We start from the raw sequence: 20,836 nt of genomic DNA, 5'->3' as shown, positions 1-20,836 counted from the left end.
CAATTCATTCCTGTTGCTCTTCCTCCATGGAAATCAGTTGCTGAGACAGAAAGTCCCCACCTGCCCAGTCCCCTCTTCTCCAGGGCTTTGTCCAAGCAACTGGAGACTGCGCCTGCATGAAGCCAACCTCTTCTCTGCCCTTTTCATGCCTCTTCTGGTTCTGGGAAACCATGGGGGAAGGGGAGATTGTTGCAGCAGGAGAGAGAGACACCTGTGACTCTTCAGCGGCCTGATTCATATCTCCCTCTTGGCTTCCCTCCTCGGCTGCTTCAGCTCTAACTCCTGACTTCGCTCCGTCACAGATGCTCCCTGCTCACAAAACCCTGTTACCGCTTCAAGCTTCCGACAGCTCCTCTCCCCCGTCTTCTCCCTCATGGTCATCTCACCACCGCTCCCCAGGCTATGAGCCTTCTTCCCTTGGAGGTTTCCCAAGCTAGTTCCTCCCACCATTCCTCTGTATCCAACCAGCCCATGACAATCAGCAACATCTAGAGGGCCAAAGGTTCCCCACATATGAACTGGAGGACGTCCGTGTGACTCCCGCCCAAAGCCTCCAAGAGTGAAGGACCACAAGGTGACAAAAAAAGCGAGAAGACAAATCTCTCTCAATCTCTCCTCCTTTTATTTATTATGAAGGGCTCCTCTCCTTTCGTCAATTGCTTCTCTTTTTTGCCGCCTGCCAACCTCAGCTTCGATTCCTGGCACAGAGGGGAGGAGGCAGTACACGTGGAAACCTTCACGTTGTTGATTTCAATTAAAACAAAACCTTTGATTTCTCTTTTAAAAAAATATTCCAAGTTTCTTGGAGCCGCACCAAACTAATGCCCTGCCCACACTCCCATAAAACCCCCTCTCCCCCAAAGCACGAGTCCATATCCGATAAGTGCTGGGGAGTAAGACAATAAGTTAACAGTTTGTTCAGGTTGAGGTTTCCAAGAGAAGGACCCACTGCTGTCTTAATGTGAGGTTTTCTTGGACGCTTTCCCGTATCTGGCATCCAGTCCAAGTCCTGCAGAGAAACAAGAGGGGAATACGGCTTTAAGAGGCTATTCTCACAGCAGATAGGTCGTTCCTGTGGGTGTGCGAGATTTTATTTACAATGAATGGGAGAGAGAAGTGCTTCTGCCTTTGCCCCTGCCGGCCAATTACTCCCCAAGAGCCATGCTGGCTCTCAGAAGGCAAAACTGGCACCTTTGACGCTTCCTGTTTGAGGCAGCCTGCTTGAGCTGACCAACCCCGTAACCGTTAAGCTCCTTCCTCCTCTCATTTCCCCCTGCACAAGTTCACACATGCAGTCATTTCATTTCCATTTGGTTTTTTTTGTCGTCTCCTCTGCAGCTTTTAAGAAATTGAATGCAAGTCCGTATATCTCTGGGTCCCCACCCCTGTCCAAGCATGCATACACCTTCCCCTTCTTTGTGGGTAGGGCCATTTGCAATCCATAGTATAAATTTAAATATAATATATATATATTATATATATTAGGCACCAGGAGAAAATGCTCCTCTTCAACCAGGCCTTTGGCTGATTAGCATTCCACAGTCTTTTGAATGTGTCTGTGCAAAGGGGTGGGGGGTAATGTTTTGCTGTTTTGTTTTATTCATTTTCGTGCTTTTATCCTGTATTTTATTCTGTGAACTGCCATGAGATCTTATGATGAAGGGTGGTATATCAATCAATTAATCAAATAAATAAATAAATAAATAAATAAATAGCATGCAGCCTCCAACTATTTTATGGAATGACACACTCTCTCTTTCTCCAAGCACAAAAATGCACATTTATGCTTATACATTATGAATATATACACACGTGGTTCACACGACTAGCACAACCAGGAGCTGAGACCTTCTCTCTGACCGCAGTAGTCTATAGGACAGAAGGTCCTACAGTGGTAACTCGGGTTACATACGCTTCAGGTTCCAGACTCCGTTAACCCAGAAATAGTACCTCGGGTTAAGAACTTTGCTTCAGGATGAGTACAGAAATCGTGCTCTGGCGGAACGGCAGCAGTGGGAGGCCCCATTAGCTAAAGTGGTGCTTCAGGTTAAGAACAGTTTCAGGTTAAGAACGGACCTCCGGAATGAATTAAGTACTTAACCGGAGGTACCACTGTATTTTCATTATTCATTCTATGATAGCCTCCTTTTCTATACCAATATATATTCACGTGGCTTGTTATTAGGAACCAAAATCTGGGATAGAGAACAATCTAGTGCTCCCTTGGGGAGCAGCCGAGGGCCTGTAGGATGTTGCAAACCTCATTCCCTGTGTTTGGAGTGTGACGTGCGTGGAAAGCAGCCTCTGCAGAGGAGCTATGAAGCATCACTGTTGCAGACCTGTCCTCTATGTAGAAAGGGTAACAGGGTGCTCTGGGGGCATCATGGTTGCGTTTGGATCCAACGCCCTCTGGCCACTTTCCCTCCCATTGCTAGTAAGCGAGGGGAGGTGGGGAATGCACAAGCTTGCTCCCTCCCGACTTTTTGCCCTGGCTGGTGAGAGTGCAGCAGGGCTTACATTGTGGCGGTTCCCTCTGCCCAGCAGCAGACTCTCCCCAGCAATCCTTGATTTTACAGAGCATCGTGGCAATTAAATAAAACAGCTGCGGACAAGACCCAGTTAGATGGTCCTGTCTTAAAAATGCTTTCTGAACAAAGTAAATAAGTAAATAAATAATCCCCTGTCCCCCCTGTAAAACTCACCTAAAAGCTTTTCTGCTTTCTGGGCGACATAACCAAAAACTAAAAACCCCCCTGGGGAATCGGCCCAGATCATTTGCTCATCAGATGACCTCCCCTACCTCTGGTGCCCACGGAAGGTGCAGCTTGGGTGCTGGTTGTGGCACTTTGTAGTCAGAAGAATGCAATTCCTGGAGAAGCTTGACATTACACAGCGCCAGGCAAATATTCCCACCCGCCTCTTAATTTGCCCAGGCCTTCCAGCGTATTTTATAATGGGTTTTACTATTGTCTTTACAGCTCTGCATGGATTTTATTGATTTTATGGCTACTGCTCCCGTGTATTTAATGCTTTATATGGAAATTTTTTATTGCCTTTTGTTATTCTAAATTGGATGCCACCCTGGGAATCTGTAAATAGATTTTTTAAAATTGATAATAAAACCATTCCCTGCCCCCTACCTCCCCAATGAATGGGGAGGAGAAAAGGATAGCACCGTCCTGCCTACAGACCCTCACAGGGAGGGACTAGCCAGGCTGCCCCTCCCAACAGGAAATGCCACTTAAAGCACCAGACTTTGCAGGACCGCTTTGGCAGTTTTGCTAGGAATTGCAGAGTTGGAAAGGACAGCAAGGGTCATCTGTTCCAACCCCCTGCAATACAGGAATCGCTTCTCCAAGGTGGGTCTCGAACCCATGACCTTGAGATTAAGAGTCCCATGCTCTACCGACTGAGCTGCTGGAAACGGAGTCAAAACTCCCCCAGAAACAAATGGAGCCGAAACTTACCAAGGAATACTAGGATGGTGCCCACCCACTGCAGGCCGGTGATCGGATTGGCAAACAGGATGACCGATGCCAAGATGGTGAAGAATTTGCGGGTGGTGGTGACGATGGAGCAGGTCAGGGGCCCAAAGTATACCACAGTCATGAAGATGAAACTCTGCAATGAGAAGGGGCAGATGCGCAGTCAGGCTGGATACGATACAATACGATACGGTATCTTTATTGTCACTGTCCCATACAGAACAATGAAATTGAAAAATCTACATAAGACATTCAAAAAAACCCTAAAAACTCTGAAACCCCATTTTAAAATACAATATACTATAGAGACTCCTTATGCTGTGTTTAGAACCAGAATTGCATTTGGGTAGAAACTGTTTCTCAGGCGGCTAGTCCTGGTCTTTATAACCCTATACCTTCTTCCAGAAGGCAGAAGCTGAAAGAGATAATTTCCAGGGTGTGTACTATCCTGCACTATCTCTGCAGCTTTCTTATGGCACCTGGCAGCATAGATTTGATCTAAGGTGGGAAGAGTGCACCCAATTATTCTCTCTGCAGTCTTTACAATCCTGGACAGAATTGTTTTCTCCCTGGCCGTGCAGCTCCCAAACCATACACACAGACCATAAGTTAATACACTCTCCACAGTACAATGGTAAAATGCCATCAACAAGGGAACAAACAACAGCAACACAGATTTTGCATCCTCCCAGGTGGTTTTGCTGCGGAACGTGCCCCTGCGCTGTCGAGTTTGCACATGACCGGACGCAACAGTGGGTTACATGGCCCTTTCCCCTTGGAGTACTGGGAAGAGGTAGTGCTGCTTTTCACCCACCTAGGCCAAAAAAGATTTGGGCAGAGTTTCCTTTTTCAGAGGCTGTGTCCTCCACTCCCTCTTAGGGAACGTGGCAGCAGCCTTGCTGCTGAAGCAGAGAGGTCCAAGCAAAGAGGAAAAGCAGGGACACGATTCCCACACGTTGCAAGGAGCCAAATGGGTGGCTTCTGAACCCAGCATGGGAGCAGAAAGGCAAAAGGCACTCTCTTGTTGATTTGCACGTCAGAGCAAAAGGGATCTAGGTGAAAGGGGCGAAGATGACAGAAAGCCCGGCTGCAGAACATGCAAGAGAATGGCCCCTCCGAGCACACGCAGAACGTCTTTTCCTTGCCAGCAAAGCGTCAAAGTCAGACTGCAGGGACAGGATGAAGAGGCAGAGCCTTAAGAACACCCCACAAAATGGCCTGAGCTGCAGTCTCTGGGAATCATCTGCAGGAGTTAAAAGGTATCTGTAGTGCACAGGACCAATGGGAGAAGATACACAGATCGTCCCCTCCTGATTCACATGATGAAGGCAAAGACCCTTGCCTACCCATGTACAGGAAGATCTTTTTCATTAGCAGTGGGAAATCCTATCAGGATAACCTAGAGTTTGCTCTATGGTGGTGAAGCGCATCCTGGGAAGGGCTTCTCACTCTGGAAATAGTCCCATGAACAACCTACCCGGAAATCCATGTACTTCAAGCAGCAGACTTTATCCTACCTTTCGCCAAACGCCTTGAGAACAGAGCAAGGGTTAACACACACATCCTGGGCTGGTTAAAATGAAGAAATGCACAGAATAGCAAATGCACGCCACTCACCTGGCCCAGGGCGCTTGTCAGGCCAAAGAGGAGGATGTTGTAGATGATGCTGGGGTAACGCTCGGTGAAACTCAAGAATTCCCAAAGCTCTCCTGTAAACAAGATACCTGCAAAGGGAGGGGGCATGTTTAGAAAAATAGAATGTGCTCTCCTCTGTCTGCTTTAATCAGCAGGCGTTCAAAGTTATCTGGCTCCAACTGCTGTGATGGATCAGGCCGGCAATCTACAGGGCTAAACGGTCTCACTTGACTGGGACTGGCCAGCTGACAATATTCAACCACCGAATTCGGGTGGTTCAAAACCATAAAATACTGGCTGGGGAGAACTCTGGACCTGGAAGAAACTGTTGTCTTTGTGTGTTTTAGGTGTGCATTAGGAATATGCCAGAAAGGTAACTGCAGCTGTGTTCACACGCATCTGTACGTATTGTTTTTCTAAATATTTCTTCCCATCTTTCTTCCGTAATTAAACTTGAGGCAGTGTATGCAGGGTCCACAGATATAAGTCTTCCATTCTGGCACAGACCATAAACAGATAAGCGATATAGAGAAAAATCTAAATCGCCAATAGCAGGAGTTTATCAGAATGAATCAAAGTAACTTGTGTGTGTTTGTGTGATCATAAAAGATGAAATAGAGACCATATAAGAGCATTCTGATTCTATTGGTAGTTTGGGTGTTCTCTCACATGTTTGTTTAGAATTCAGCTCTCTCCTTTTCCCCCCAACTTCAGCCACTAAGTGTCTTTAAACTTTCCTAGGCAAAACATTTATTTATGCTTACAGCTCAATCTTCCCTTCACTCAGGCAGGGGGTAAAAACAGGCAGGCGGCCCTGAAAGAGCTTGCAGGATAAGGCTACGTCTAACCAGAACAGTTACTTACACTTCACAAAGCCTAACACTCTACAGCTCCTCAGTGAAAATGAGAGAAGTGTGCTGTGGAAGAACAGGGGAGCAGGCTCTTCTTGAACAAACATATCCCGTTCCCAAGCTTTTTGGTGATATGGACATTAGCAGAGGTGCTGCTCCTGTTCATAATACCTGGAAACACATTATGGTAGAATCTCCTCCTAACTCACCCTGAGAAAAATGCCCTCCTCTTTTTTATTTGGTATGGCGACCAGACTACAAAAAAAAGGAACTTTTTGTCATTTAGGAAGGGAGCATGCTGGCTTCCTTGAAAACACGGAAACTGGAGCCCTGATTTTTCCCTCAGTGGCTGCTGTCACGTCTTCCAAAAGGAACACCTGCCAAAATACACAGGGTTTGTGTGTGTGTGTGTGTGTGCGCGCGCACACACACACACTGCTTAAGAGGTTACACATACAGATAAACAGCATGTAAATTATGTAAAATATATAAATAAGCTGCAAGGATTGGGATGAAATCAAAGCACTGAATCCTCTCCCATCCCCTGAAAGACACACTGCAAAGTGATTCCTTTCCGTTTCAGTCCCACCCAGTCCTTCTTCCTGTGCCCAAATGGCTGGAGACTCCCTCACAACTACTTTTAACTATGGCAGCCTTGTCTGCAGGCAATTCAGGCTCCAAGTATTTCCATCCACTTTCGACCAGCATTCTGCATCCTTGACCATCTCCTGTTCCACAAGAAAGCAGGTCCTGTCTAGCTCACAGGTAAGTCTGCAACGCTGCAAGCAGCGTCTGGAAGAGGAAAAAACCAGTCCCTCCTGCTCCTTGCTCAATGAGCTATTTTTGAATTCGACGTGCCTGCCTAGCTGCTCCATGTTTTCTCATCTGCCATCACATGCAAAAGCCTCCAGCCACCTTCAGGAGAGAGAAAATGAATGGAGCAGAAACCTCCATTTTTCAGTACCAGGGAGGCCAAAGGCAGCATGTAAAGCATTCAAATTGGGCCCGCCGGGCCTCCCCACTTGGCTCGCAAGGCCATCTTGGCCAATGTCACAGGCGCTTCCCAGCCAAAGGAAAGCTGGATAGCACAGTTGGTTAGAGCATGGTGCCAATAATGCCAAGGTTGCTGGTTCAATCCTCATAAGGGACAGCTGCATTGCAGGGGGTTGGACTAGATGATCCGCGGGGTCTCTTCCAACTCTACAATTCAATGGTTCTACATAGCAGATAGTTAAGTCTTTATTGTCAAAGATAACACCGTCACTCTGGGTACCCACGAACACCAAACTAGCGTCTAGGCAGCTATTCCCAGGTCCACGCTCTATGGAGCAGTTGCAGCAACACGGGACCAATTCCCCTCCGCCGGTTTATGTACCTTCTCCCGACGGACTGTGTGCACACAGCCAGAGACCATGCCTGCGTGGAAACTTCCTCTGCTCCTCCCATTTCAACCCCCTCTTGGTTCTGGGAGACAGTGTTGAAGAGGGTAGGGAAGCCCTTGCCCCTTCACTTTCCCAACCTGCCTCCTCTTCTGACTCATCCTGTGGCTTCACCCTCCAGCTCTGAAGCTTTCCCTGCTTCTTGCCTCCTGGCTGGTACAGATTCCTACAAGCCACTGTCCCCTCTCCCAAGTCAGACTGTGGCCCCGCTTCCCCCGTGGCACATTCACCAGCATCCTGCCAGTCCCTGACAGCCAAGCACACCTACACCGGTAGTCAGATGCATGACATCAAGCGTGGGGCAGGTAAAGCAGAGTCAAAAGGCAGTTTCTGCAAACACTGCCCATCAGCTGGAGACTCCGCCTCCTAAAATCTCAGAGTCAAGGGATAGGAAAGGTCCCAATCACAGGGTAGCGTCACCATCCTCCCGGGACCAGCTTCTAGGCCAGGAGTGGGAAACTTTGTGGCCCTCCCTATTATTTTGGAAAGAAGTGAAAGCTGGACCATATTATATTGAAAGAAGTGAAAGCTGGACCATAAAGAAGGCTGATTGCTGAAGAATTGATGCTTTTGAATTATGGTGCTGGAGAAGACTCTTGAGAGTCCCATGGACTGCAAGAAGATCAAACCTATCCATTCTTAAGGAAATCAGCCCTGAGTGCTCACTGGAATGACAGATCCTGAAGCTGAGGCTCCAATACTTTGGCCACCTCATGAGGAGAGAAGACTTCCTGGAAAAGACCCTGATGTTGGGAAAGATGGAGGGCACAAGGAGAAGGGGACGACAGAGGACAAGATGGTTGGAATAGTGTTCGCGAAGCTACCAGCATGAGTTTGGCCAAACTGCGGGAGGCAGTGGAAGACAGAAGTGCCTGGCGTGCTCTGGTCCATGGGGTCATGAAGAGTCGGACACAACTAAATGACTAAACAACAACAACAACTATTATATTGAACTACAACTCCCATCAGCCTTAGCCAGCATGGCCAATGGTCAGGGATGATGGGGGCTGTAGTCCAGGAGCACCAGGAGGGTGACAGCTTCCCCAAGGCCACCAAGAGATGACACAGTTAAGGATGTGCCGCCAGGAGGAATGGTCTGGTGTGCTGTCAAAGATTGGCATTTGAGAAAAAAGAAATAAAGCAAAAATAAATTGCTGGCTGAACCTCACATTCAGGCTGATCACCCTTCCTCTTCCAGTCAGGAAGACCCTTCCTCACAGGTTAGATTGGCTAACAAACCCTGCAAGGCTGGTGTTTTCTGTATTTGGGGTTTTTCTGCCTGTCACTGTGGACCACGGCTTGACTCACCTGGAGAAGAAAACTGCGCAGTTTAATACTTAATAATTCGTTTGAAGGCGACAGGCCAACCGGCTTCCTTTGCAGCTTCTACGGAATTCATTTTAACACACTGCCTTGTTTTAAAATAATATACAGGGGAACAATCATTCTCCAAATTACTTTGGCTGCAAGGGACTGCTCCTTTTCATTAATTATCAGCTGTTTCTCCTAAGGCAGCCTCAGCGGAGAGGTCTAACAATTGCATGGGGGGGGGGGGGGAGCCAAACTGCAAAGGTTTAACTCTTGGAAGCCTAGCAGAATGTGGAAACCACCCAGGTTGCTGGAACGAGGGAGACGCCAAACGGCGGAAACAGGCTATTGCTGCCAAGCTGCAGTGGGACCCCAGGCAAAAGTGAGTTGCGCACAGGAATGGTTTTTTGGGAAGGGGAGTCCTACAGGTGACGTTAGCACCACTCCATGGCCATGTGGAGAAATGCACAGCAGTCGCAACCCAAGGGAGGCAGCCGTCAACATATTCAGAATTGGAAGGGACCACGATGGTCATCTCGTCCAACCCCCTGCAATGCAGAAATATTTCACTCAACGCAGGGCTTGAACCCACAACCCTGAGATGAACAGCCTCATGCTCTACCGACTGAGCTATCCAGTTTATTTAAACTGGCTTGCTGGGCAGTCTAGCTGCCAACCAAGGAAAGGTTTGCCCTAATTCAGCAAACAGCAATTTAGGCGTGGAAACAGGTTCCTGCAGGTGAATTTACTGGACCCAGGCATATTGTGTATGAGCAGGAAGCGGGACAGACTATATCCATCAATGGGATAAGAAAATGCACACCCCCATGCCTTACATGCCACAAGGATTCTGGCGTATCCAAGGCTCGTGTACTAACCAGGCTTAGACCTTCACCCCCTTTTGCAGGTACAGCCACATGCACTTAGCCTTCGGTGCAGACGGTGCAGATCAGAGCTACTGAGGTCAAACTAGGCCGTCCTGCTTCTCCCCCCGCTCCCTGTGCCACAAGAAAGTGCTTACCGGCTCCGAGGAACAAAGTTGACCACAGATTGACATTCAGCATCATGTGATTGGAACCAGTCTGGTAATGAGCTCTCATGTGGTCCTGAGACACTCCGGTCAGTCCATCCAAGGTCAAGGATAGCAACTAGGGTGGGTGAGAGAGGGAGAAATCACACACACATGTACGCCTGCTGAGTACGGCACGCTGGGCTGAACAAAACCTGCTTAGCAAGGGGATTAGCAACACATACATTCCCCCACAAACCCAACACTCAAACACGGATATGCCAAATCTGGTTCTGCAGCGCAGAAATGGGTGGTGTTTTCCAAGAACAGTGAACTGCAGCTTTAAGGAGAGGCCAATATCCAGCCTTTAGAGTGGGAAAGCTAACACATCCAGGCAGTTACTAATGAAGATTTAATAATCTCTAAGTCACACGCACAGCTTCCCAGACATTTATTCCTGCCTCCTTGCCTTCCATACCTGCCTTTTCTGCATCTCCCTCTGACCTCCCTAAAAGCCTCAAACAAAAAGTAGATTTGTGTTCACTGATGACAACAGCTACTCTACAAAGTGGTAAGGTGGTCTCCACTTCCACATAAGTGTATGGATTAGGGCACAGGGAGGGAAGCCCACCACCAAGTCAGGTTATGAATTTAAATCTCCCCGTCCCAATTTTCACTCTATGGGGCTACCCAACTGCCAAACAAAGTCAATTAATAAAAGACGGAGGAGCCATCTTTTTGCACCCATTATTTATTGAGTATACACATGTATGCATGAGGGTGGCCTATATGGTTGGCGACACCAGCCCTGTGCCACGCAGCTCCTGGAGGGGTGGCAAGGAGCAGCCTGGTCCTCCAGCTGAGAAAGGTGAGCCACCCTGCTTTAAAATCTGAACGCACTTTAAGAATGCGCCCCTTCTCCAAGGCAAACCCCTTGCGTCACAGCAGCTTCTTTCAGTTGTTACAGCTTCATCATGATGCTATGCACCGGGATAGTGGGAATGTGCCTTGTTTGCCTCGCCCCCTGCCAACCCCAGCCCCTGCCACCACCCACATGTTGCTGTAGGCCCAAAGGGGGGGCTCTTCTGCACCACCCAGGCATGCTCCCCATGCAATTTCCCAATGATTGTAGACAGCGACAGGCGCAGACTGGAAAGGCTGTGACAGAAGAGGAGGGCCCAAAGAGCACTGGCCACTCCATCCAGGAGTAGCAGCGGAAGGGAGCAGAAAAAGGAACCAAGAACAGACAAAGGAAGAACAAAGGAAAAATCCCTTCCAAGATGGCGTTCCCACCTTTTCTATTTCGCCATGCCTAGAGCAGCTGGCTAGAACAACCTGCAGTGGAGCTGGAAGGAAACTGAACCAGAGAGAGGGGTTGTCCCAGCCCCAGTTGTAGTCTCTCAAAGGTTTTTACTTCCTGCCAGTGGAGAGGTAGGCGGAGCCAATCCAAACAGGATTCCCCCTTCCTCCAATAGAGGAGAAAGGGGTGTTTTATAGGTGAAATGTGAGCACGATCAGAACCCATAGAAAATGAGTTAGACAAGAAGTGATCGACTAGAGCGTCCCATTCAGCTTTGAGGTATTGAAGGCCTTAACACGCAGAAGCCTCTCAAGAGTCATAGAATGATGGAATTGTAGAGTTGGAAGGGACCCCAAGGATCATCTAGTCCAAGCCCCTGCAAGGCAAGACTATGCAACTGTCCCATGCAGGGATCAAACCCGCAACCTTGGCATTATCAGCACCACACTCTAACCAACAGAGCTATCCAGGCTCCTGGACAGCGAGGTGGAGCAGAACCAAAAGCTTCAGTCCAACATCTGGAGGGCCACAGGTTCCCTGCCCCGTGGCAGAGAAAACTCCCTTTGCAGTCAGCCCTCCAAGTGTGCTAATAAATTAACCGTCACCCAGTTCAGCATGGCTGACTACGCCAGCCTTGTATTTAAGCACATGCCTGGGAGCTCCAGGGCTGAAGAAATGAACCTATGCTGCCAATTCTCGTAGAAGACCAGCTCCTGTAGATATCAACAAAGGTAGGTAAAGGTAAAGGTAAAGGGGACCCCTGACCATTAGGTCCAGTCGTGACCGACTCTGGGGTAGTGGTGCTCATCTCGCTTTATTGGCCAAGGGAGCCGGTGTACAGCTTCCAGGTCATGTGGCCAGCATGACTAAGCTGCTTCTGGCGAACCAGAGCAGCGCAGGGAAACGCCGTTTACCTTTCCGCCGGAGTGGTACCTATTTATCTACTTGCACTTTGACGTGCTTTCGAACTGCTAGGTTGGCAGAAGCAGGGACTGAGCAACAGGAGCTCACCCCATCGGGGGGATTTGAACCACCGACCTTCTGATCAGCAAGTCCTAGGCTCTGTGGTTTAACCCACAGCGCCACCTGCGTCCCTTATCAACAAAGGTAAGTTGGATCAAACTGAGTGTTGGTGATGCTACGCTCAAGGGTTAGATATCAACAAGGATAAGTTGGATCAAACGAAGTGTCGGTGATGTTACGCTCAAGGGTTAGACAGGGTGCCGGCGTTTGTCACCTGTTTCGCCCATGAAGAGTCTCGGGCTTCTTCAGTAAATTCTCTCTCACGGTTTTGATATATTTACAGTGGTGCCCCGCAAGACGAATGCCTCGCAAGACGGAAAACCCGCTAGACGAAAGGGTTTTCCGTTTTTGAGTTGCTTCGCAGGACGAATTTCCCTATGGGCTTGCTTCGCAAGACGAAAATGTCTTGCAAGTCTTGAGATTTTTTTTTCGCTTTCCCCCCCTTTATCTAATCTGCTAAGCCTTTAATAGCCTTTAATAGCCTTTTAGCAGCTAATCCGCTAAGCCTTTAAGCCTTTAATAGCCGCTAAACCGCTAATAGCGCTAATCCGTTAAGCCGCTAATAGGGTTGCTTCGCAAGACGAAAAAACCGCTAGACGAAGACTCTCGCGGAACGGATTAATTTTGTCTTGCGAGGCACCACTGTATAAACATTCAAGTCCATATGTTACATTTCTTCTTAGATTAAGCTATAATATTTAATTTCTTTCTTCAGGAAATTCTCTCTCAAGATTTTGGTGTATTTACATTCATTCAACTTCATATGCTAAGTTCTCTCTTGACTTAAGCATTTATTCATTTACTAAGCCGACACTCCCGTTTGATCCAACTTGCCTTTGTTGATATCTACAAGAGCCTGGCTAAAGGAACCTTTAAAGACTGAATCTTCCTTTTGGACACAATCTGAATGAGTTTTCTGTTTGTGGCTTCTGTAGTAGATCTTGTATATAGCTCTCTCAATTTTTGGATTATTAATATAAGATTTAGAACGTAGAATGGTTTGTTAGTGTTTTGTGTGCTGCTTATGTGCTGGGAGCTCCAGGGAGCAAGGCACTGCATGCAAGTGAGTGAGTGGACTGGCCACAGAGGGACTGAGAACTCCTTACCTCCTCTGTGCCCAGCAGAGAAACTGAGTGGGTCGCCAGAGGACAGAAGCCCCCCTTCTTGGGCATCCAGCACAGAAACGTAGCAGGCTGCTGCAAAATGTATGGAGTTCACTATCTCTCCTTTGCTAGCCCCCAGTAGGCTAATAAAGGAAGGAAGTGGCAGGCTGGTAACTTGTGTGGACTTATTCTACAAGGGTGGCTTAATGCTCCAGGCATGGGTGCCCCTCCTGCTGCGTCCAGCACCAATTGAGCACCCTGCCACTGCTGCCACAGACTTACTAATGCTCAGGGGCTTACCAGCAGGAGTTCTCCATACCCAAAGAGGTGGTCGTCCCCGATGTCTCCTCCCTTTTTTGGTTTGTACATGAACAGGGCCACGCCTGTGACGATCAGCAAGACACACAGGTATTTGGACAAGGGGTACTTCTTCCTTAGCACCGTCACCCCCAGGAGCATGACTAGAAAGAAAGGAACCATGGGCAAGGTGAATCCCTGGGTGGCTCTGTTAGGAAATATAACCAACTGTTGACCTTTGCAGACTCTGCGACATCAGCTTCCATGCTGCGGCAATGTTGCTTCCCAAAGAGCAGGAGACACAGGCCAGTCTCAAGAACAGGAACTGTCACACTGAGTCCAAGTGACGCTCCAAACCTGCTGAGTCTCTGCCTGGTCCTGCGAGAATATGGCCTTGGAAACGGCCCCGGTCAAATGAACAAAAGATGCTTGCAGATCTGCATCTGGAGGGATCCCAAGGGGCTACAAAATGTGGGTTGGCATTGCCCAGCTTGGCTTTTACAGGCTCCCTTCCCTCCCAGGAATCAAACTGTGGGGAGAACCCAAAATGAATTCTCCAACCCTGTTAGCACAATGGTTCTCAAACTTTCCCCCCTGGGCCACACTTCCAGAATAAATTTTGCTCGTGCCACACCAAGCTATTTATTGGCAAGAAATACACTGGAAAACAAAAAGGAACTCCTAGCAGTGCCTGATTCATAACATAGAACACAACTACTTTATAATATGATCCTGGAGCATCCAGAAAGTATAAAACAATGCAGCTGCATAAGAACATGAATCACCCCCAAAATGTAATTATAAATGACCCTCTGGCGTGAGCCAGCCTATGCTTGGTAATCTCATTTATATCAGGTCTAATTAAATGTTTATTTGATTGTCCTGGAACTTTCCAACCATACTTGCCATCCTCTCCTGCTGCACCATTGCGGTGCACCATTCCATGTGAGAATCACTGCATTTCTAAAAGATATGCAGATTGCCAGTTCCTACTTAAGGGCTCCATGGGTGTCTGTAGTAGCAGAAACTCTATTAGTACAGTCAAACCTCGACTCCCGAAAACCCGGAAGTAATGCTCCAGTTTTCAAACGTTTTTCGGAAGCCAAACGTCCGACGTGGCTTCCGCTTGAGTGCAGGAAGCTCCTGCAACCAGTCGGAAGCTGCGATTCGGTTGTCTAATGTTTCAGAAGCTGAACGGCTTCCGGAACAGATTACGTTCGACAACCGAGGTTTGACTGTATGCAATGTTTTTGTAAAGAAAAAAAGGTGAGAGACGCTGCATGTTCTTTGTAGTTCATGAAAAACTTTAATAAAAATTATTTTTTTAAAAAAGAAAAGAACCTGCACTGTATTAGGTGCTGCGTTTCATTAGTTATCATCTTGAGCCACCTTTCCCTCCAAGCAGCTTAGAACAGTCTGTGCTATAGGAGGCTTCCAGCCCACCCTTTACTTTCAGAGGTGTATCTGGAGCCTTTAAACCACCCTCTCTGCTGCTCAGGTTTAGCTTTTGGTGAGTGGCATTAAGGGTCACTTTTAATTTGACTTGTGGTTATTTAATATTTAGCACACTTTCCGTTTTCATTCAGCTGCATCGTTTGAAAAGTGTTGCTACCTACCTATTCCTTCTGATGGATGGGACAGAATGCATCAATACCTGAAAGTGAAGCACTGGAGGGGTTGCTTTCGACACGGGAGAAATCTAGGTTCAGATTTCCACTCAGGTTGGATAGTCACTGGCTGCGCTTAGGCAAGCCATTACCTCTCTGCCTAGCCTACCACTCAGGACTGTTTGAGGATAAACATGCCATTCTAGGCTCATTAAAGAGACGGCAGGCAGCAAAGTCTCAAGAGCCTTTAAACTCCCCTCCTTGCCATTCCAGTCCTTAACTCTGACTTCTGGGGTGAAGTCTGAATCTGGGAAGCAAACGTAGCAAAACCAAGCAGCAGGCATGCAGATTTTGTCGATATGCTCAACTCAACCACATAGTTGCTCTACAAAGAACAAAACCAGCACAGGGGCTACGTACCTGGAATAGGTTTACAGGACTTCCCCAGCACCTACATGGGAGAAAAGGGAGAGATTTATTTAGCCCTAACATTCCATAGCCTCACCTTTAGCAGCATCAGTCAGTGCCTGAGTCAACTCTGCCCTGGAGAAAAACTGATGCTTGAGGTGCGGAAGATACTCATTGAACAGACACGAAGAATCTCTGTTCTTTCCTTTTGCAAACTCATCACATCCGGCACCCTCTTTAAGCTTCTATACCTTAATTTTAAAAGCTCTCACATTCTGTGCTCTATCTCTACTCTATACTCTCTCCCTCCCTTCCTTCTTTGCTAACTCATTCTTCCCTCTCCACTATTACAAAATCACACCCCTCCCTTTTTTACATTGCCTGCGAAATCTTCCTGGTGGTGTTACTGGCCATTCCTGCTTGGCTTCTACATTCCTGAAGCCACGGCTTTCTCGGAATCCCAGCTCTTCCCCCACCTGCAGTGTTTAGTCTCCTGCACACATCTCCAATCTTGCTCATCCCTTTCAGCAATCCCAGAAAGGCCATGACCCCTGCTTTGGAACCATGGCCGGTGCAAAAGGCTGTCTGGGTTAAGCAAAATGCCTAGATTTGCAAGCCCAGGGAGGGCTTGCTGAAACAACTGGGCCATCACTCTCGCCTTTGTGCCATGTGTCCAGGCACCTCTCTCACAGTCTTCTGTCTCTGTCAGCACATTGCAGGAGACTCAGGGAACAGAGGATACTGTCACTTTGCTCTGGGTTGCAGAAAAGCTTTAAGCAGCATAAGCAGCTTATGCTACTTCCAACTTTACTGGAAGAGGAGCAGACAATGAAAGACCCCAGAAACCTCTGCAAGAAAAAGTGCGCATGGGCTTGTGTATGTAGCAGAGAGACGAGGGGAATCTGGGTGAATGTTGAAGTGGGGTGTATGCTGGTCTGGCTGCTTTCTTTTTAATACGGGTGTCCCCAAATCCTGGAGCAAGCCTTGTTTGGCAGATTCTAAGCACCAAACTCTTCTAAGGTAGTTACCAAAAAGGCAGGCAAAACGGTTTGTTCTACTGTTGATATCCCCCCTTGGAGGGTCACACACTGTTGAGAGCCTCTTATTACTCCTGTCTCATTTAAGGACCATTATTTCAGAACCATCATGGAAGAACATCACGTCTGCCACATTTATGCAGCTAGTATCCTGCTTTCAATATATTCTCTTTGTTATTCCCTGGGCTTAAGGTATCATGCATGCAGCAGTGAAAAGGTTGCCAAGCTGTGCACCAGAAAGCAGGAGACACCCCATTTCCCAGACCCTCTTCGTCTCCTGCTAACCCCCTTGCTCCCACTAGCAACCTCCCCCTCTTCACCTGAGTTGGGTAGTTGACAAATTGCAGGGCAGAGTTGCTGGAGACCATGGCACCCAGGTAGGAGAGAGAGCAAGCTGCGTATAGCCAGTTCTGTGTCCGATCCACCTTGACGCTGTCAAAAAACTGGATCACTGATTGGGGGAGAAAAAGGTGAAAGAAACAGGCATGTTGGCAACAAAGCAAGAGCAGACCAACCAACGGCAGAGCTGCATGGCCCTGGCTTTCATATGCAGAAGGGGAAATGGTTAAGGTGCTCAGGCCTCTTAACTCTAAAACCTGAACATGGAATAGAGGCAAAGCCTTGTCTAGGAGGACCACACAGGTATACATTGGTGCAAATCAGCAGCATTCTAACACTTGTTTCAAGGGGGGAGGGAACCAGAACCCTAAAAGTCTTTCGTATTGTTTCTTACAGCCAAACAAGACATTACACATGCAATTTTCTCACAATACTCTTAAAAAAGAGACAGCAGCATCAGAACCCTGTATAACTGATTACACCAGCAGCTGGGATGGTAGGCAATAGAGGGCACATAATCCTTTCCCCCTCAGCCATTTTTTCCCTGACCAAATCACCCTCCCCTAAGCTGTTTCCCCCCCATCCAGGAAATCTCTGTGGAGTATCCAGCAGGCCAATATTTTTAAAGGAGGGGAGGCAGGAAGATAAAGGGGGCTAAGTTAAGTTGCTTGATGGTAAGACTAACTCTCCCTTCCACCTGCAATGGTAGTGGTGCTGAGGAAATGGATGCACTTGAAAGAGTGTACAACTTTCTGCTACCTTTCTGAAGCCATTTTTGAATGGGGGAAAAAGGGAAAAAAGGAACAGAGATGTCTTCTGCATGACTTTTTGCCCCTACCCTATTTTGAATTTTCAAAACCAAAAGGCATGTGGCGGGAGAGAAAGGAAAGCACACAAGCAACAGGAATTCTCATTCACCCGCTCCTCCCTTCCTCAGAGAAAGCGGATGAGGGTGATGCAGAGGTATCAAAAGGGAACTGAATTTCCTATCTGGATTGAAAACAGCCAGCCAAATCTCTGGCTGCAGGTGTTAATCAGATCAGGCCAAAGCAACTCCTTCCTGCAAAGGGTGTGCTTCAAACCTGGTGGGTTTTACAAAAAACTTTCACAAGTAAGGGATAGGCAAAGGGCTCAGAGCAGCCACATCACTAATTTCTTTGGAAATACAGTGGTGTTTAGCATATTGGGTTAGGACCCAAGAAGCTAGGGTTCAAATTCCCACTCAGTCATAGAACCACAATGGGAGAAATCAGGCCAGTCACAGTCTTTGAACCTAGCATACCTCAGAGTTCTTGTGAAGATAAAATGGATAGGGGGAGAACCACACATACAATCTTGAGCTCCGTGGAGGAAAGGTGGAATAAAAAGGTTGTAATAAATAAAAAAGTACTTACACAGTTTGGCGAAAATAGCATTGATCACACATTGGATGAAGACCAAAGACAGAGCATATCTGAACTTTTCCTGCTTTGCTCCTTCCCCATATTTGCCTCTTGTACTGCAGGAAAACCAAATTGAGAGGGTAGTGTCAGTTGCAAAGGAAAAGATATCAAACGACTCAACTTATTTGCATGTGTCAGTAGCAAAGGGTAGGCATGCGCTAGTTTTACGGTGGATTGAACATCTGAGATAGGCCAAGGTACATTTACTTCTTTTCAGTGAGCCAAACGGCATCAGGATCTTTCCGCCCTTGCAGTCATGGGTAACTGAGGGGAACAAAGCACAGGAATGCAATTGCTGGATTGCACTTGTGTCCCCGTCAGGAGAACACACAAACTGTAGCTCTTTTCAGATTTGTGTGGTTTCTTGCAGGGCCACGAGACAACAGCTGCTTTGGAAACACACTACAAGGAATAGGGAGGGCAGCCCAACTCTTGAAAGTGCTTTAACTGTGGAGGAGGTAGGGGAGACACAAGATCGAAGCCAGATAATGAGGCAGGGAGGCATAGGGAGAGGAAACACATACTCTCAAACAGCTCATAACAAGTAAAATTCAGTGGTACCTCGGGTTAAGAACTTAAATTCGTTCTGGAGGTCCATTCTTAACCTGAAACTGTTCTTAACCTGAGGTACCACTTTAGCTAATGGGGCCTCCCACTACCGCCGTCGCGTGATTTCTGTTCTCATCCTGAAGCAAAGTTCTTAACCCGAGGTACTATTTCTGGGTTAGCGGAGTTTGTAACCTGAAGCATATGTAACCCGAGGTACCACTCTACAGGGGAATCCCTACACAGAGGGGTTCTGTTCTAAGTGGGGATTCCCCTGTTCTGCCCCCTTGCAGCACTGAAAATGACACGTGTGTCTGCAGGAACGCTTGTGCTGATCGTGCACAAGTGGGGAGGTGCCTGTATAAAAATCCAACCCATGCAAAACCTCCTCCTCAAACAGCAAGTGTAAGAAATGGAAGAGACGTAAGAAGTAAATCCACCAAACAGAAGGGAAAGCTGCCTTATACCAAGTCAGACCATTGGCTTAATCTTGCTCAGTACTATCTGCATAGAGTGACAGTGGCTCTCCAGGGTTTCAGACAGGGAATGTTCCCAGCCCTACCTGAAGATAGGTAAAGGACCCCTGACCATTAGGTCCAGTCGTGGCCGACTCTGGGGTTGCAGCGCTCATCTCACTTTATTGGCCGAGGGAGCCGGCGTACAGCTTCCGGGTCATGTGGCCAGCATGACTAAGTCGCTTCTGGCAAACCAGAGCAGCGCACGGAAACGCTGTTTACCTTCCCGCCGGAGTGGTACCTATTTATCTACTTGCACTTTGACGTGCTTTCGAACTGCTAGGTGGGCAGGAGCAGGGACCGAACAACGGGAGCTCACCCCGTCACGGGGATTCGAACCACCGACCTTCTGATCGGCAAGTCCTAGGCTCTGTGGTTTAGACCACGTCCCATAGCTTGTTTAGCTTATACGTAAATCCGGCACTGCTCCCCGCCCCCCAAGTCCGTGGAGAGAGACTGGGGGTACGTTGCGAAGGTAGGAAGAAGACGTGTGCATGTGGGAGGAGGAGGCGGCGGCTTTGAGGTCGCCACCAAGCAACCCCTCAAAGCCAGAGGCGCGTGTCGTGCGCGGCTTCGGGGCAACTTACATTGTCTCCTGCAGGACGCCGTACCAGAAGTAGCAGACGAAGACGCCCAGGCAGCAGAGCGGCAGACGAAACCGCTCAGGGAACAGGGCGCCGCCACCTCCGGGCCCGCCGCTCACCCCCATGACAGGCCCTGGAACCGTTCCCGGCGCCGGCAGCCTCAGCGCCGGCAGCTCCACGCAAACATCCCTCAGCGGTGCCGCCGGCGGGGGGAAAGCGGGCCTCATAGAGGCGGCTGCGACGGCGGCCCGGAAGGACCCCCGCCGACTCCCGGCCGGGGGCTGCCCTCCGCGGCGCCTGACGAGGAGGAGGACGACGCCGTTTGAACGGGGGTCGGCCGAGCCGCGCGCGGGTCCGCTTGAGGGGGTCTTCTCTCCCGCTGCTCCGGAGCGCCCGCGTTGTTTTGTTCGCGCTTGTTTCGCGCCTCTTCAGGCGCCGCGGAAAGCAGCACCGCGGCGGGGCCTAGAAGGAAGCGGGCGGCAGGTTTAGACGTCGACAAATGTGGCTCGTCGGGAGGCGGGGCCCACGGGGAAGGGCTTTTGCCTCGTGTCGGAGCCTTATTGCTGGTTCCGGGAGAGGCGGAGCCGCGGGGGGCAGCGGCTCCGCGGCACGGTAACGTGAGGATTTGGGATACACGTGTCAGGGCTTCCTAAAGGACACGCGTTTGCTGCTGCAGTAAATTACTTACTGCGCTTATTTACCGCCTTCCTTCTCCCACCCACCCAAAATAATTATAATTAAGGAGGAATAAACGAAGCAGCGCCTCCACAGGTATCAAGTGCAGAGTCCTGGCGGGATGCCACTTCCAGTCCCCTCTGGTATGAACGTGCCTTCAATTTTATGCACAAAAGACACACAAGCTGGTTTTTCTTACTTGCTAGCCTTCATCTTAACCTAAAATTACCCCC

General features: G+C 48.6%; 1 protein-coding gene across 1 annotated transcript; it reads right to left on the bottom strand.

Annotated features, from left to right (window-relative positions):
• Positions 1 to 603: 603 nt before the first annotated feature.
• On the bottom strand, positions 604 to 20,170 carry SLC35B1 (solute carrier family 35 member B1). Its single transcript, XM_080979478.1, has 9 exons — positions 19,932 to 20,170; positions 18,236 to 18,339; positions 16,823 to 16,953; positions 15,478 to 15,508; positions 13,454 to 13,614; positions 9,740 to 9,866; positions 5,103 to 5,209; positions 3,468 to 3,621; positions 604 to 1,009 (listed from the first exon to the last, which is right to left on the bottom strand). The coding sequence occupies exons 1-9, from the start codon at positions 20,153 to 20,155 to the stop codon at positions 957 to 959; spliced, it is 1,092 nt and encodes a 363-aa protein (XP_080835604.1). The 5' UTR covers positions 20,156 to 20,170; the 3' UTR covers positions 604 to 956.
• Positions 20,171 to 20,836: the final 666 nt, after the last annotated feature.

This window comes from Podarcis pityusensis (genome assembly GCF_964106645.2).
Source record: "Podarcis pityusensis genome assembly, chromosome: 13".
Classification (NCBI taxonomy): Eukaryota; Metazoa; Chordata; class Lepidosauria; order Squamata; family Lacertidae; genus Podarcis; species Podarcis pityusensis.
The sequence above is the reverse complement of the archived record's forward strand: the minus strand, read 5'-3'. Positions and strand labels throughout refer to the sequence as shown.

Excerpts from the sequence above, each read along its gene's own strand:
- SLC35B1 (XM_080979478.1), bottom strand. The coding sequence starts at position 20,155 with ATGAGGCCCGCTTTCCCCCCGCCGGCGGCACCGCTGAGGGATGTTTGC. Across the intron at positions 5,210-9,739 it reads AACTTTGTTCCTCGGAGCCG|GTATCTTGTTTACAGGAGAG; the intron begins GTAAGCACTTTC and ends CTCCCTTTGCAG. Across the intron at positions 1,010-3,467 it reads CACCATCCTAGTATTCCTTG|GACTTGGACTGGATGCCAGA; the intron begins GTAAGTTTCGGC and ends GTTTCTCTGCAG.